The sequence below is a fragment of the Equus przewalskii genome, unplaced genomic scaffold, assembly GCF_037783145.1.
Source record: "Equus przewalskii isolate Varuska unplaced genomic scaffold, EquPr2 ChrUn-13, whole genome shotgun sequence".
Classification (NCBI taxonomy): domain Eukaryota; kingdom Metazoa; phylum Chordata; class Mammalia; order Perissodactyla; family Equidae; genus Equus; species Equus przewalskii.
This window is the reverse complement of record NW_027228750.1, coordinates 2814011-2830795: the sequence shown is the minus strand read 5'-3', so window position 1 is coordinate 2830795 and position 16785 is coordinate 2814011. Positions and strand designations below refer to the sequence as shown.

Genomic DNA, 16785 nt, shown 5'->3' with positions numbered 1-16785 from the left:
TGGATAATGCACAGCAAAAATTCTTTTAAAAAAAAATCCTCTTTCCCAACTTCTATCCTTCTTATTAGCTCCCCAAACTTTTCCTTTCTTGACATTTCCTCAAAGCTCTCTCTGAAATCCACTCCCTAGTCTCTTCTCCCTCATAGCCTCAAATCTATTTTTTTCTCTCTCACCAGCAAATCCGCTATCCTCTCTACTTTTTTAATACCCTTTTCATTCTTCTCTGCAGGATTTACTCCACTGAACTCAGAACTGTGACTTGGAGGGAGGGGAGACTTAGCAGAAAACATCAAGCGTTTCCTAAGGAGTTGGGTGGAAGCTGTGAACCTGTTTTCCCTGTCACTGCATAAAAGGAAGACTTGGCAAAGGCCAGCTTTAGGAGTAAGAAGAACCTCTGGCCTTTGTTTCACTACTTTTGGGATTTCCTCCGCCTCAAGATAACTCTCATCTTTAGCTTGGTAATAAAGTAAAACTCTATAAATAAGCAATTTATTTGCTTGGTTTTGTTCCTGGTTAAAATGTGTAGTATAATAATTTTATTTCAGTAGTCGTCAATACTGGAGTGTCAGAGTATTAGTTACCTTACTGAGAGTAGGGTTGGATGGTAAATTAACAAGGAGGCTAAGACATGAGAAGGAAAATCTCAAAAATGGGATAAAGTGGGAACATTAGATACAAAACCTGTCATTTTCTTTTTCAAAATGTTGGCAGGGGTTAATGTTGGTCCTGGAGAAAGATCTTATGCAGCAATTATTATTTTGGGGAGTCTAGATGGCCAGTAGGGGTATGAGTTGGTACAAACTTTAGGGTGGGGACAGGGGGACACTTTGGCCACATATATTAGAAAGCTTACGAAGTGCCCAGCAAGCTTTGATCCAGGAATTGTGCTTTCAGGAATTCATTCCAAAGAACCAACAAAATGCATTCCCAAGGGTATTAACTATAGTGTTGATTACAATTAATATAATGATTGTCGGCAAATAATTGGAAGCACACACACGTCTGACAACAGGGAACTGAGTGAATGAATTAAGGTCCATTATTAGAAGCAATAGTCTGCAGTTGTATCAAAAAATTGTATCATAGAATAATATTTATAAGAGAAACGTTCCCAAAACTGGTAAGTGAAAAGTAGTTTCTAGTATAATATGAACAGTGTGATACCATCTATTAAATAAATATACAGAGGAACAAGACTGGGAGGACATATTCATGGTGCTTATCTCTGGGTTAGGAATGATATAGATTTTGATATTTTTTTTCTTTTGAGCTTTTCTCTATTTTCCAAATTTCCCATCCTAATCCCATATTACTTTTGTAAAACAAACAATAGGAAAACATTTTTAAAACGAAAACAATACTTTATTTTCTTTAAGTTGACCTAACCCTCTGTTAGATGGCAGGTGAATAGGCACCTTTCAATTTGATGCTCCCAGGAAGCTCTTCACTTACAGCCCAGTTCCCTGGGTCAGTGGTTTGCACTTTCCATCGAGTTCTCACAGGAAGAGCCAGGGCCCAAAGCATGTGTGCTAGAAATTATATGTAACTCGTTTTTCTTCAAAGTGAGCAGCCATGTTCCTCGTAGCTGGGTAGGCTGTTCACAAGCTGCCCCCAGGTGATGACTGAGGGGCAGCCTCAGTTCCAGAGAGCCCAGGTGAGCAGCACCAGGAACCCCCTGAATTTTTAAATAAGCTGAACACTTCCTTCCCAGTGTGACAGCTTCTGGGAATGCCAGTGAAAGCCACCAGCTTGCAACTCACTTCTTTACAATTTTATTTGTCTCATGGATGGAAAACCGGGAAGCCAACAGGATCTTCCACTCAGATTAAACAGATTCTCTTGTAGTTCCCACACTTTCTGCCTCAGAAAATTAACATTTACATTCAGACAACAAGTTTTTAGAATAAATGCACTATGTTGGGCATCAGCATTAGTGAAACTATAATTACTTTATTTGCTAAATCCGTAAAAGTCGAGCATTTTATTGACCTAGGAATCTGTCTAGGAGAAAATCTCATTCTAGAAATATGAGAAAACGTAGCTGGATGTATCTTTTTTCGAAGTTTTGGTCAGGTTCAAGAGCTTTCAAAGTTGTAGTCTTCTCCTACAGCTTAAGCACAGAAGTTTTGGGGGGAGCCCTTTAAGGAAAGAAGTGCTTCCGGTGCCTCATGGGAGTGAAGATCTCGACAGCTGTGTAACAGCAAAGCACCTCTTTCTCAGGCCAGTATTTCTCTCTGCAAACTCGTTCGAGTGTTACTTCTAAAGGCTTTTCAAGAAAGGCAGTGGGGCATGGTAGTCTGGGTTTTGGCACTGAGACTCCTGAAAAGCTGGGCTCCTGGGCTCCTGACAAAGTGCAGCCACCAAGCCCTTGGGCCTGAAAGGATTTGCTTCATATGAGCCACCTTGTCACCAGCCCAGGTCCCCCAACCGCTCCAAATACTTAATCTTAGTATTGAAAATAAATTTTTTTTTCTAAACTAGAGAAGGGCATAGGTTTTGGAGACAGAGATCTAGACTCTATTTTCAATTCTCTTTGCATATATTGTATGAAACGCTTGTGATAATGGATAAACAGTGAGGTTGATGATCCCTAGAGAAAAGTGTAAGTAAGGGGCACCACGGGCCCAGCAGAGCCCGCCATTAACAAATGGCTTCCTGACCTCATCATCCTCCCCTTGGCCATTTGAAAATCGTTCTCAAATGTAATTTGATTTTATCTGTTGATTTGCACATCTTCTAAGCATCCTCCCAAACATCCTTCTTCACTTTCTCATGTCATTCTAAGCCTTAATTTACTCAGCTGCAAAATGAGGAGGATAAGACCCACCTTCCTCAGTTGTTGAGAAGATTCAATCCAGCTTACTGATCTCTTCAAGTGCCGCTCTAGTCCCTGCTCTGCCTTCCTGTTCCTACCCACCTCACAGGCCTTGCCCTTTGCCTGGATGTTCTTCCCACGTCTCCTTGCTTGGCTAATTCCCACTCAAATTAAAAGCCACTTCCTCCAGAAAGTCTCTAATCACCACCATCAAGACTAGATTAGAAGATTCCAAAGCATTCTGACACTGGCCTGTGGTGGCACTTAGCATACTGTATAGCAATTGTGCGTTTATTTATCTATCTCTCCTTCTAGTCTGTACCCTAAATGATGGTAGGCCCTGTACCTCATACATGACTGTAACCCTGGGATCTCTGGTGTCAGGTACAAAGTAGATGATCAATAAATATTTGTTTAATGAATCAGTAATGTATGCAGAATTTGTAGAAGTGTGCTGACACACGGAAGGAACTCAACATCGGAGACCATGATTATGAGGTTGTGGGACTGTGTGGTGATCCTACAAGAGGGCCAACCCCAGAATTGACATAACTTACTGGCCAAGAGATCTAAAATGTCAGGTTACATCCCTGATATAGACAGACTTTCCGGAAGCTGAACCCAAAGGGAAATGAACAATGAGACACGTATGACCAGTGCTTTTCATACTTCTGCCTATTTTAAAGTCCAGGGTATATGAGTCTTGGTACTCTTTACAAGTTATTTTCTCCCAGTGGGAAGGCAGCTTCTCAATTAAAGATGTAGACACGTCAGGCCATACAAGAGAGCTGAGCATTGCCATCAATGTCACGTCATGATCATCTTTTGTACCTTATCAACTTTGATCCTCGAGGCAGTTCTGGGAGGTCTATTGACTGTCCTTACTTAGCAAGAGAAATTAAGTGACTGGCATAGGGTCACACACAATAAATGTGGAGAGGGAAGTCAAATCGGGCCTCTGGTTCCAAATCTCTCGCTCAGCTCAAAAGAAGGAGGAGTGCCGCTTCCCTTCCCTCTGCTCTCAGAGCTCTCGGGATGTGTTATTAAGATTATCTGACAGTTTTGGATAGACAACAAATGAGAGGTGAGGATCTAAAAGGCGACGTGGCCTGTTCAAGCCTCATCCACGTTTGCTCCTTCAGTGAGCCTGAGTCAAAGGCTTCATTTCCACTTACATCGCAAGAAATCAAACAGGCTTTTCTTACCATTCCTGGTAACTGCGTGTCTGTAGCAAGCCCCCTGAGAGGCCAAGAATTTCCTTCATAGGCACGCTCACTCGGGGAAGCGCCTTCCATTTCAGGACGCAAAACTGTTAGGGTTCCATTTGATGTCATTTAAACCCCACCCCACTACAATTAACAACTTTAAAGTAACTCTGTGCTCTCATAGGGAAGCAACACCCTACCTTTCAAGTCTCATCTTTCACTTCCTTAGAGTATTAGCTAATTCCTACCCACACCTAACACTTGCTAGGTGGCCAGAGGTGCTGAGCGATGCCAGAATGCCTAGTCACTACACAGAGTGTCCGGAGGCAGAGTGTGAATGACTGACAACCCTGATAAAAGCTCTCTCATGGGAAGAATTCCAGACAGTGGGACAATGGAATGGGGGGGAAAACACAGTGGGAGCATGGAGAATTTAGCCCTGGCCAAGCCACTGACTCACTGTACTCTATCTAAATCTACCCCATCCAACAGTTCCTTCTCTGTCTTGGACATTTAGCTCTGGTGCCTGGAGAACAACAAATTCAAAACTGGCTGTGGGTCTACATTCTTTTTTTTTTTAAGTATGCTCTTTGGTGAGGAAGATTGGCCCTGAGCTAACATCTGTTGCCAATGTTCCTCTTTTTTCTTTTTTCTCCCCAAAGCCCCAGTACATAGTTGTCTATCCTGGTTGTAGGTCATTCTAATTCTTCTATGTGGGATGCCACCACAGCATGGAATGATGAGCGGTATGTAGGTCTGCGTCCAGGATCTGAACTGGTGAACCCTGGGCCCTGGAAGCAGAGTGCACAGACTTAACCACTCAACCACAGCGCCGGCCCCCGCATTCCTTATAGAGTACGTGTGAGACACTCCCTGAGGCACCGGTAGCCGAGCCTGAGTCTCCTCCCTGTGTGCAGATTAGCTTAACGCACGTCATAGTTGTAAACGAATTAGATGAACACCTATGAACAGGGATGGTAATGATACCCTGAAAAGATGAATAATTAATAGTTATAATAATGAGAGGGCAGTCAAAATACTACCGTGTTTATTTAACATCTGTCATTTGAGGAATATGGGGTGAGCCACTGATGTCACCTCATGGATCCTCCCTGCACTTTGACGAGGGAGAAGAGGGCAGAGGTTGATTACAAAAATGCCTATTTGGAGGGAGGCTCCTCGAGGAAGAATGACTGTAGAAGGGGAAGGTCTGAAAAATGTGATGGCTTTGGATCTCAGGGATGGGCGAGCACTCCCAGGAAGGAAAATACCAGCCTGCCCTTCCTCTCCAGGCCATTTGCTCAGGCCTTGATGCTGCTCCAGGCTCCCACGTTAACGTACTTCTTTGCTGCATTTTCGTAGTTCTGTTCTTTCATAACTGCTCCAGCCCCTGGTTTCCCAAAGTGTGCCCTGATGTATAGTGATAAGTATTATTTGAAAAAGGATTACATTTTCATAACATTGGGTCAATCACAATCAAACAGATTTCTTTAACTTTAGGCCTTTAATACGCTAATTGTCTAGTGAATGTCCCAGAGGAGTTTTTATTAGGTTGAACCGTTTGGAATGACCATTTTGTATGTCAAAAACAATTGAATGTTGGCAATTTTATATGGTCCATCCTCATACTGTTCAGCACTTCCAAACTTGCATGCCTGTAGAACTCTTCTGGGGGAAATTTTGTTGCAATATCACTGTCCTCAGAACTGACTCTGGGGAACACTGTCTCGGGCACCGAAACACAGAGACTGTTAGATGCTTGAATCATGCATGTTGCTTAGGCCCCATGATGCTCAGATGTGACGGGATACTGGATTGAGCAGAATGGGAGGCGGGCAGATAGGAGAGTCCTGTCAGGCCTTGGGGCTGAGTTTCCAGGGAGGATGGCCCCAATATGATACATCCCAACCCAGTAAAAGTATAAAAATGCACATTACTATGTAGAGTTACAACTGTTGCAGTATCAAGATACAAAGATCTTTTTAGCTGTAAAGTGGCTTTAGAATATTTCATTTTAATACACACAGGTTCAATGGAAGAAGCAGAATATGAAAGGGTACACTATTAATAACTGTGTAAAAATTATTTGCAATTGGACTTGGGAAAGGCAAAAACAAACAAGAAAATAGTCATTTACAATGATAGAATCATGGATGAATTTTTGTTTCCTTTTTTCAAAATTTCCTTAAATGTTACTATATTACTTCACAGTAAAAAAACCCAAAAGGCAAAAAACAGTTACTCCTTAAGCTTTGAGTTCATACCATAATATACTCTGGGAAAATCCCAAGGCACCCCTCTGCATGCTTTTCAGGTAGGAGAGGGATATCAAGGAGATGACCCTCCAGCCAGGACTTTGGTAAATTATGTCCCTCTGGGTACCTCATCGAGCTGGGTGGAGTCAAAGACCAAAGGGCCTGATAAAGCATTACCCCTTGAAGGGTCCCTCTGCCTCCCCTTCCAGGTGAAGGACCGGCCCACCCATGTAGATCCCCAAATCTACAAGCATTCCCAGCACCCAATGGCTACCTTGTAAAGACTGCTGTCTAAATTGGATATTTGAAGTTTTAAACAGGATCTTATAGCAACGCTATTTATAAATGATGATTAGCTTTCTCAGCAAGGCCTCAAAGACCCGTTGAATCCCAATGTTTCAGAAATACTGTACATTTATAATGGGGAAGGAAAACAGCAGAAAACATTCCTATTACAGGTGCACAATGACTGCTAGAGTACAGGGTCCACAGACTTTTGCGGGCTCCCCCGGGGCTCTAGCTCTCATTTAGAAAGCTGTGTCCATGGGAAATGTCTTCCTAGTCTTGCTGAGGATGTTACCTCAACAGCCCCTCAGCAGCCTGTTGGTAGAAGGTGAGGTTGTCATAGCTGAGGAATTCCCCTGTCCACCCTTGAGGCAGAGCCCAGCCTGCAGGAGAGACTCCTGGGGCCGCAGCTTCTCGGAGGCAGAGTTAGTGAGGAGCACGCCTCCCAGGGCTCGGAAGGGAATCCCTCTGTGTAAGGGACCTCTGGGAGCCCTGCTTCCTCTCTCCCTGATCTGCTCCCAAGTCAGTCTTGTTTCTAGGCTCTGGACCAGCAGTGATTTGCAAGTCTTTCCCCAACATTGCTTGTATACAGTCCTGAAGGAGCTGGTATGAGTAAGTACCCAACAGACAGAGCCGCTCTACAGGGAAGCACCCACAGAGTGGGGCCCAAGGCAAGGGTGACCGCCATAGGGGTGCGAGATTTGGCTGGGTTTGCAGAATGGTCATGAGACTATATTAAGGTCTTTAGACAAAGACCTCTTGACCTAAGGCCACCAGAATGATACTATGACTTTTCTGTCAACTCTGACTTCTCTCTTAGCTGCAAAGAGAATCACCAAGACTTGCTTCCTCTTCACAAAAGGGAAGAAAGAAGGAAGAAGATAGGAAGCAGTTTCTCTGGACAGGCAGATGCTGAAACCAAAGATGGGCTTCCTCTCGACTGGAGTGATAGTTTGTCTAACTGTGCCCTGCTGCAGGGCTGCCACCAGGACCTGCCTGGAATCCTTACCCCAGCTTCAAGGGCTCCTCTGGGGCCTAGAAGCAGTTCCCTCCCCACAGCGCTTGCTAATACAGACTCACCCCACCATGCCTTATAGGACTTTAACCCGATGCCAAAGCTTACACCAGACACTCTAAGCGATCATTTCCCTATTCTGCTATATTCTCTTCCTGCACCTGAGGCTTTTTGGCAAAGGGTAGAGCCAATCACTCATATCGGAAGTGAATGAAAGGATATGTCCTTGTACAGAGGTGCCCTGGAGGCAGGGCCGGTGGTTTCGAGTTGTGTGGGGCAGCAGAGGAGGGAAGCAGCTATCACCAGACCTGGGCCAGGCAGACGGAAGAAGAGGCCAACTCCAGGGGACCAGACCAGCATCAGAGGGGGAGTGGGGCAGGCGGGAAATCAGGAGAGTTTAGTGTCTTGGAAACCAAGAGAAGAAAGTGTTTCAAGAAGGTGGTCGTGGGACGTCTGTGTTGAATGCTGTTGTGGAAACAAGTGAGATAAGATCAGAGAAGTCAGCAGTAGATTTGACATGGATAGCAGCAATATCTTGCTATAGTGGGGACAAAATCCGACTGGAGTAAATTGAGGAGAGAAAAATAGAAGAACACGTGGTTTACAATAAGTGTCTGCTAAGTGCTTTATCTGTATTAACTCATGTAATTCTCACACTCTTATGATGTAAACTCTAATGTTATCCCCATTTTACAGATGAGGAACCCAGGCACTGAGAGGATAAATAACCTGCCCAAGGCCACAGGACTAGAAAGTGGCAGAGCCGGGATTGTGCCCAGGCAGCCTGGCTCCAGTCTGTGCTGGGAACCACATCACAGTCCCTCTATGAGGCCTGCAAATCAGTAAGATCAGTAACTCCTGACAGCTCTTTCAACGTTTGCTGAGCAGGCAAAAGAGATGGGGTGGGAGCTAGAGGGGTGGTGGGGCCAAGAGAGGGTTTTTCTTTAAGACAGAAAACACTGGCGTGTGGGGTGTGTGCTGATAGGGATAAGAGAGGAGCAGAGGAGAGATTGATGACGCTGGCTGGAGGAGGTGAGATGGGATGAATCCAGGGCACACAGAGGTTGCTGTTTGATAGGAGCTGGGCTCGTCCTTTGTTACCAGGAAGGGAGGCAGAGAAAAAGGGCACAGATGAGTGTAGCAGGGAGTTTTGAAGTGAAAGGATGAAGGAGTACCAGTCTGCTGGCTCCTGCTTTCTCAGTAAAGGATAAAGCAAGATAATCATCTGAGACTGTGGCGGGAGGGAGGGGGGCTGGCAAGAGGATTGAAGAGAAGAGAGGTGGGAAATGGCCATTTGGGTAGGGGGTGGAAGGGAACACAGTGAGAGCCCTAGGAAGCTGAAAGAGACAATCCGATACTCCTAAATTTGATGGATGCTCTCTCTGTCTCTTAAATCTTTCATGGTTTTTATTCTATGAAATTTTTCATTCTAAATCTGCAGAGAAAGAAAGATAGGAAACCGGCTGCCCTTTCTCCCATTATTGCCATGCTGGGAGCAGCAAGAATACATTTGGAAGAGATGTGTTAGTAAATCTCAAACATTCTAGGTAGATGGTTGGGGTTATGTAGCGCTAATATACAGAGAAATATCACCTGGGCTTCTTACCTGGAGAAACTTCCTGTCTTTTCCTTTGTTTTCATCAAGGCCCATCTGTCCCTCTTTAGAACATGTCTGAAGGAGACATGTGAATGATAAAGGATCCTGGGTGAAATTATCTCCATCTGGATTGAATCTTTGTGCTTCCCTTGAGGAATGCAGGAGCCCAGAGAGGAGGCGAATGTGGCGCTTCTGGAATTTGTGCACATCAGAAGCACACAGGCGTGTGAAAACATGCTGCTAGGCCCCAGCCTGGAGTGCCGGGTTCAGTGGGTCTGCAGGGGGCCTGGGAATCGGTATTTCTAACAGGCCTAGGCGATGCTACTGCTGCAGGTCAGGAGAATGAACTTTGAGTATCCAGCGAGTGTTACCATCTCAGGCGGCCCAGGATTTTTCTGTTATCTCACAGAACATGGACTAGAAAAGAAGGTATCTCAAGTCCACTGAAATTCCAGAAGAATTTTAGTACTAAGATCCCTTAAACCTAGCTGCTACTGTCGAACTTGTCATTCATCTCCCTCCCCAAAGTCACTTTGTTATTCTGTAAAAACAATGGGAGGGAAATGTTGAATAAGAGTAACTAACACATAAAGTGCTATGTGCAAGGAGCTGCTCTGAACACTTCACATATATGAACTCATTTAGTCTTCCCACAACTCTGAGGTAGGTGCTATTATTAACCCCAATTTATGGAGGAGGAAATGAAGGCACAGAGAGGTTAAGTAACTTACTTGAGGTCAGCCAGCTAGGAAGTGGAGAGCTAGAATGTGAACACAGGTCAGACTAACTCCAGTACCGACATTATTTCCATCTTTTCTTATGTCAGAGGTAGATATGGATGAAGCTTTGGTCTCTCAGATGCAGGGAGACCACAGCCACTTCTTATTCCTGCACTCCCCCCTCTAGAGTAGCTACTTGAAACAACACAGACCAGCGGCTGATAATCCACAGGCTCTAGTCTGTTCTGGGGACAGCTCTCTCCTCTGCCAGCTAAGAATTCTGCCCTGGCAGTCACTGGTCCCTGAGGAGGTGAGTTTTGCCAGTAATGACTTGGGTTCTGCTTTAAACGGCAGAGCGTAAAGTTCCAGAGTGATGGTTCCAAGTGAGGCAGAGCTGATTAGAAAGGTAATTTTCTCATAAATGTGGCATAGAGGTCTAGCTTGTTGCTTCCTGCCATTGGCTGGCTGGGAGACATTGAGCAAGTCTCTTGCCTCCACATTTGCATCTGAAAAAGAGATAATTAGGAGTGTAGGGCGGTTTAGCTAATTAGCCATTACCAAGTGCTTGGTCACAGCTGGACAGTTCCCACTGCCCCCTGAAGGTGCGGCTCTTGACATCAGCAATGCCCATCAGGAAGATCTAGACACTGAGCTGGTTCACAAGGACCTTCCAGGCTCACCTCACCGCCCTTAACGCTTCCTACTGGCAGAGCCATTTATTTATTCTGAGGCCTAGTCATCCTCAGGTTTAGAGAAGGGTTGTTTCGCAGACTCACAGACAACAAAAGGTGGCGTGGACTTGATTTTTTTTTTTCTTCAAAACAAGAATCTGGAAAACTCTATGAATATTCTCCAGAGTGTCATTAGAGTTAGTCGTCTTTAAGAGGCTCTAGTGGCAGTTCATGCAAAGTATACATCACCGGAATACCTATTTCAGGGATAGGAGAGACAATGAGTCATGGAGTTGAGGTCAACAAGATCTTCTGGAGAGCCAGCCGTGTATCCAGCATTATAGAGAGATTGCAAATAGTGACTCTAGCAATAGCTAACATTTACAGGGCTCTCTGTCCCAGGCACATGACTGTCACGTGTCATTCACACAACCCCAGGAGTTAGGTACTATTATCAGCCCATTTTATAGATAGGAAAACTGAGGCTCAAGAGGGTAAGTGTGCAAGGTGGCTTGAGGGTTTGAACCCAGGCAATCTGCTTCCAGAGCCCAAATGTGTAGCCATGATGCTACACTGCCTCACTCCAACAGTGAACCAGACCCAGTCCAGACACTCGAGGAGCTAACCCCACTGAGGGAAATAGTCAGGTACTAGGAACAGATATTCGTCAATGTGGCCAACAACAAACAGAAGAGGAGCAATTAATTGTAATTAGAAAGATCCAGGAAGACTTCAAAGTAGAAGTGGCATTTCAGCTGAATGTTGAAAGAAATGAGTAGCATTGCAATAGCTGGAGACGGGGACAGAGGGCCATGCTTAGAAGATAATGTTTCCCTGATGGGGGCAGGAGCACAGGTGCCACCTGTTTAATCTTTTCTTCCAGTGTGCAATGTATCTCGTTTTCCAGCTTCCTGTCCTGTTCATGTGGATGGGCTCTGAAGGGCCTGAAGCCTCAGATTGTATAGGCTCAGAGGGTCTGAAAGTTGGACCCATCTTGTCATATATCAGTGGGGTTTCAAGTGTCAACATGGCCTGTGCTGAGATCCTCCCTAAGCCAGGCCTCTGATGGTAAGATTTTCTCACCAGGCAAACTTTCATTATTTTGCCATTTTCTCTGGCCATCAAGGTCTAGTGTGTCTGAGCCAGCCACCAGCTTGAAAATTTGGGGGCAATGGGGAGCCAAGCTTCCAGAACAAAGCTCCCTGAGCCTTCTTGTTCTAGCCTCCTTCATTCTCTGTTTCATCCACCTTCCTCTGGTAGAAAGACTCATGCTCTTTCTCTACCCAGCGGCTTCCTTCCTTTGACATGTCTTCATCAATCCTATTGTTGCTGGTGATTCTGCCCAATCTTAAAGGCCCCAAAGAGCTCTCTTCAGATAGAAGAGATAGAATGGGCCAGATGAAGAATCCAGGGAAAAGGAAGGAAGGAAGCAAGCAAGGAAGGAAGGAAGGAAGAAAAGAAAGAAGGAGGGAGGATGGGAGGGAGGGATGGAAGCAAGGAAGGAAAGGAGAATAACAATTTCAAATTTGTGCCAATTGGGCCTCACTTCTGCTTTAGCTTGTGTCTCCGCTTTCTGGAAGGAGAGCTCACAGCACAGCTATCTGATGCTCTCTGCTGAATGTGGACACTCAATGCACCCATGAGCCCTCTTTCTGCCTAGACTCAGAGGATCCCTGGCCCCTCTTGGCCTCATTTGGGTGCAGGGGATACTTGGCAGCATGTCCCCCTCACTTTCTGGGCAAAGCTATGTGAGTTCTGCTTAAATGCTGCACAGGCCATATGCTTGTCTGGATCTCCCCATCAGCGCCATGTCTGACTGGGCCTGTATGACACCCCTACCAGCCCTGGGTGCTCCATGAAACTCTGCTTGATTGACAACCATGAGGTTTCTCTAGCCTGGTCTCTTCCTACCTCTCCCACCATTTACTCTCAGCTCTTTCTTTGACTCTTCTTCCCCTGCCCTCCCTTAAACGTTGATGTTCTTCACCTTCCCATCCCTGGCCCCTTGGTCCTCTCCCTCTACATGCTCCCTTTAGAAGACCATGCCCTTCCCATGAGCTGTTGACTCCCAGGTTGATATCTCTGGCTCTGATCTTTCCCAATTTCACCCTCAAGCCTTCTGTTGCCCTCTGAGCATCTCTACCTGGAGGTCCCAGGGAAACTCAAATTCAACATGTGCCATACTTAACTAGTTCTCATCTCTTTCCCTCTTCCCCAACTCCCTCTGTCCAATCCAGTAACTTGGGGGTCATTCCAGGCTCCACCCTTTGCCTCATCTACTCCTATTCTGCACAACCGTCCCTGCTCCTCCATTCATTTATCAAATATCACCATTTTTAAGTCATAAATGTTTCCTGAATGGATTTCCCCCCGTCTAGATCTCTTCCATCATTCTCTATTTCAGGTCCCTTCGTTCCTTATACTTCTAACTGCAACTGTTTCCCAGCTGTTTCTTCTTGCCTCAGGCTCACTGCCCTCATATCCGTCCTCCATGTTGCCTCTGGAGTAACCCACCTAAGATGAAAACCACCAAGATTCCTCTGCCTGAAAGCCTTCCATGGCTCCTCTTCACCCACAACAAATTCCTAGCTCTGAGTCTGGTAGATCAGGCCCAGCATAATCTGGCTCCACCGCTCCGCAGACTTCCTGCTCCGATGATGATACAGAGTGGCTTCTAGCTTTCCAACACCCCATGCTGGATCATGAGTTCTAGTCTGTTCTATTTTAGTTCTGTTCTATTCCATTCTCTGCCTAGAGTGTCCTCTCTACCCTTCTTCACCTGGATCACTCTAACTCATCCTTCCGGACTTAGCGCAGCCATCCTTTGGCTCGGGAAACCTTCCTTAAAGCCTCAGGTTACGGAAGTGCTCCTGTTGCATCCTGCTCTTAATATCTCAGGACTTCTGAATGGCATGTTGGGATTATCTCTTTGGGAGGCTTTCTCCCCTGTTAGGCCATAATCTCTTCAGTGTCTTAGCTGCCTTTGCCTCATGCCGTGTCCAATGTGCAGCACTTAGTAGGTGCTCAGTTAATGTTGTTGACCTGAATGTAACCCTTTCAGAGCAAGGGTCATGGCTTTTCCACCCCTGGACTCCTAGCAGGCCCTCAACAAATGTTCCAGGAGTGAATGCTGCTGCCATCGCCAGCCACGATGGGTGGAGGGGAGGAGAGTACCAAGGATCTCAGGTATGCGGGACACTGCACCCCAGCACTCTATCCCCGAGTGACATGCATGTTGAGTGTGAGATTTGAAGGTATCAAGCTCTCTGGTAGTTATTTAAGAGAACAATCCACTAGGTCTGCAGAAGATGGCAGGCCCTTTCATGAGCTGTCCCACGTCACCAATGGTCACGATCACCTCAGTATAAGATATTATTATGAATTAAAGAATTATGGCAAAGAAAGAGGGTTTGTTAGGGCCAAGAGTGGACACTGGGTTCCCTCAGGTGGGCTCCACCTGCATCCCTGGGACAAGCTCTCCAGACCCAGCTTCCCACCAAGCCTGCCCATTGACCGTCTTCCTGGCAGCCTCTTTGTACAAGGAATCTGCCGCCTTTGTGGCTGATGACTGCTTTTGCAACTGCACAGCGTGAATAGCTAAGGAGGCATGCTGGGGCCAACAAGAGGAACCTCTGTGGATTCCGATGGTCTCTGAAGGGTAGGGGAATCCACCTTTTGAACACCCACCTCCTGCTAATCCTCCCACAAAACCAGTCAGGCTGGTTGTAATGTATTATTAGAAAGCCCACAGTCCATCCTTGGAACAACAGAGCCACTTGTTGCATGGGGAGTGTTTCACATCTATGGAACCAAGGAATGGAGAAGGGGGGCGGAGGAGCCTGGCCGGGCAGGGAGTGGAGGCAAATGTGGCTCAGGGCAGAGAGCTTGGGTTTCAGAACTAGGTTGAGTGGATTTAAAGGCTGCCCTGCCCCTTCGACGCTGTGTGGCCTGGAGCACATGAGTAAACTTCTCTGAGGTGATAATTAACCCTCACAGGCTGAGGATTAAAATAGGCTACTTACTGTAAGGCACCTAGCCCAGGGCACAGAGACAGAAGGTGCTGGCAACACACTGGTTCCTCTGACTAGAGCTTCTTGGGACATTCTTGCAGGGCAGAGAAGTCCTAATAGCAGCCCCCTGCCTGGTGTTTCTCCAGGGAGCAGAGTGTCCTTGGGGCACAGGAAGGGGAGTGCGGCTCAACAGCCCTGTTGGTCATGCAGTGTCTCCCCAGCACCTGCTGCAGGACGGGCCATTTCAGATGGACATGAGCAAGGGAGCTGACGTTTTGTTCTAAGGAAGAGAATTTTCTAGGCTACTTCTGGGAAGTGACATTCTCTCAGTCTCTTCATAAACTTTTTTCACTGTTAATCTGAGTTTTCCATTCCTCCCTCCATCCCTCCTTCCCTCCCTCCTTTTCCTTTCACTGGAAAGACAGAAACAACCCCTAGAACCAACATGCGCCGGTCTTCCTAAACACCATCGTGAGTTGTGACCAACATTGAATCACCAACCACTTCCGGAAAACCCTTCCTCCACTTTCCATCTCTTTCCTGCCAGGAAGGTAAGTGATGCCTGGCAACTAGAGGTAGACAAGTGAGAGGAGCAAAAGGCAAGGGATGGGACTTTCTTCATCTCTAGGGGGTTAGGCTGGTCCCTTCAATCCTCTGAATACCCACCCTCCTCTCTGCTCTACCCATCTATTTGCACCACAGCATTTTACACAGTCCGCTCACTCCTCTCCTGTTGTTTCTTTATTTGTCCTTCCCCAACCCCGTCCCAGCCCTCCAGGGTGGGCAGATGCTGCCCTTCAGCAAAGGTCTGTTTTCTCGGCAGCGGGGGCAGCAGCAGGGGTCTCCTCTCCAAGGAGCTCCCCGGAAAACTGGAGACCCCATGCTCCAGCTGGGGCATGGAGGAGGGGTGTGGGTGTGAGCTGCTCAGCAGTACCAAGAAGTCACACCCACAGAGAAGAGTCAAAGCAGGCTCACCCCGTTATCCTGGGGGCTCTATAGAGGGTCCCTCTGCATCCCACCCATCATCAGTCATTGATTCCCTTCCATCCCACCAAGTAGCCCCACGCCACCCTGCTCAGTGCCCCCCTGCCCGCTCCAGAACCTGATGTCTCACTGGAGCTCCTGGCACACACACTCCTTGGTTCAGAGCTGCCCCGGCAGGTTTCAGCCCTTCAGCAGCTGAAGACCCACCTTACCCTGAACAGGTGCCCCAAGTGGCCGGGATGTGATGTTCAGTGGAGGCCAGTTAGGCTCTTGTCTGGCCAGGCTCTGGCAAGCCCAATGCTGCATCAGGTGGGGACCTATGGGACAGCCCAGCAGTCCTCAGCACCCCCCAACAGACCTCGCCCCTGTTCCCTTCACCTGTAAGGAGAGAGAAGAGCGCACTACCTCCAGAAGATGATCTGCCCCGGGGAAGCCATGGGCGCTGGGCGCTGGGGGAGAGGAGCTGCCGCCGCCTTCCAGGTGCCGTGACTCACAGCAGTGCCGGCGTGCTGGCCTTAAATAGTGTGCTCAGGCCGGGAGTGGTGTGTGCAGCTGTGGACGGCTCAGGTATGAGGAAACAGCGCCGCTGTGCAGGAGTCCCTGCACGCACAGAGGCTCCCCGTCAGCCTGGGAGGCCAGGCGCACAGAGCTGCCCTGCCAAGCCCTGAGTCAGGTAGAGGGTGCGAGGAAAAGCCGCCCAGGGCCCTCTCCGGGGCTTGTATCCCGCACACCTCTTTCCTCCTGACTCTGTGGAAGGGAGTGCGAGGGAGGAGATTTACTCTCAAAACAAGAAATGACTGGAACAGCTCAAAGTTGGGGCTGGTCCAGGAACCTGGGAGGCTGGGAGGCCCATTGCTGCTGGTGCTCAGACGGAGGGTGGGTCACTGCTGTGGGGTCTCTCGTGGAGACTCATGCGGAGGGGCCTCAGAAAGGCTGTGGGCCAAAATGACGAGAGCCCTGAGTTTGTCACTGGGGACTGAGCTCGCCTCAGGCCCCCGGGACTGCCCAGCTGGGTGGGCAGAACTCTTTTGGTTTCATTTCAGTAAAAGCGTGAGAGGGCCCGCCCTGTCTGCCTCACAGTTTTTCTGAGATTCCAAAAGACCCAGAACGTGTATCACGTACAAGCTATTGCCTTCGAGTGAGTGGGTTAGAAAAACCCATCTCTGACATTTCATCCAGCGCTCAGATTTCCACTGAGACAGAAGTTCTTAAGGCATAAAGCTGGCTCC

General features: G+C 47.3%; 1 protein-coding gene across 5 annotated transcripts in view; it reads right to left on the bottom strand.

Annotated features, from left to right (window-relative positions):
* VTCN1 (V-set domain containing T cell activation inhibitor 1) overlaps positions 1-16423 on the bottom strand; it is a 56173-nt gene extending 39750 nt beyond the window's left edge. For 2 of the 5 annotated variants that reach the window (XM_070607673.1, XM_070607674.1), the window contains exon 1: positions 15935-16048. Coding sequence is in view for 3 of the 5 variants with exons in the window: in XM_008508069.2 (XP_008506291.1) it covers positions 15962-15993 (32 nt within the window). In the remaining 2 variants the exon portion in view is untranslated. Of the gene's footprint in view, positions 1-15934 lie in introns of all 5 variants that reach the window. The other 3 variants (XM_008508069.2, XM_070607671.1, XM_008508068.2) reach the window with 3 other exon arrangements.
* Positions 16424-16785: the final 362 nt, after the last annotated feature.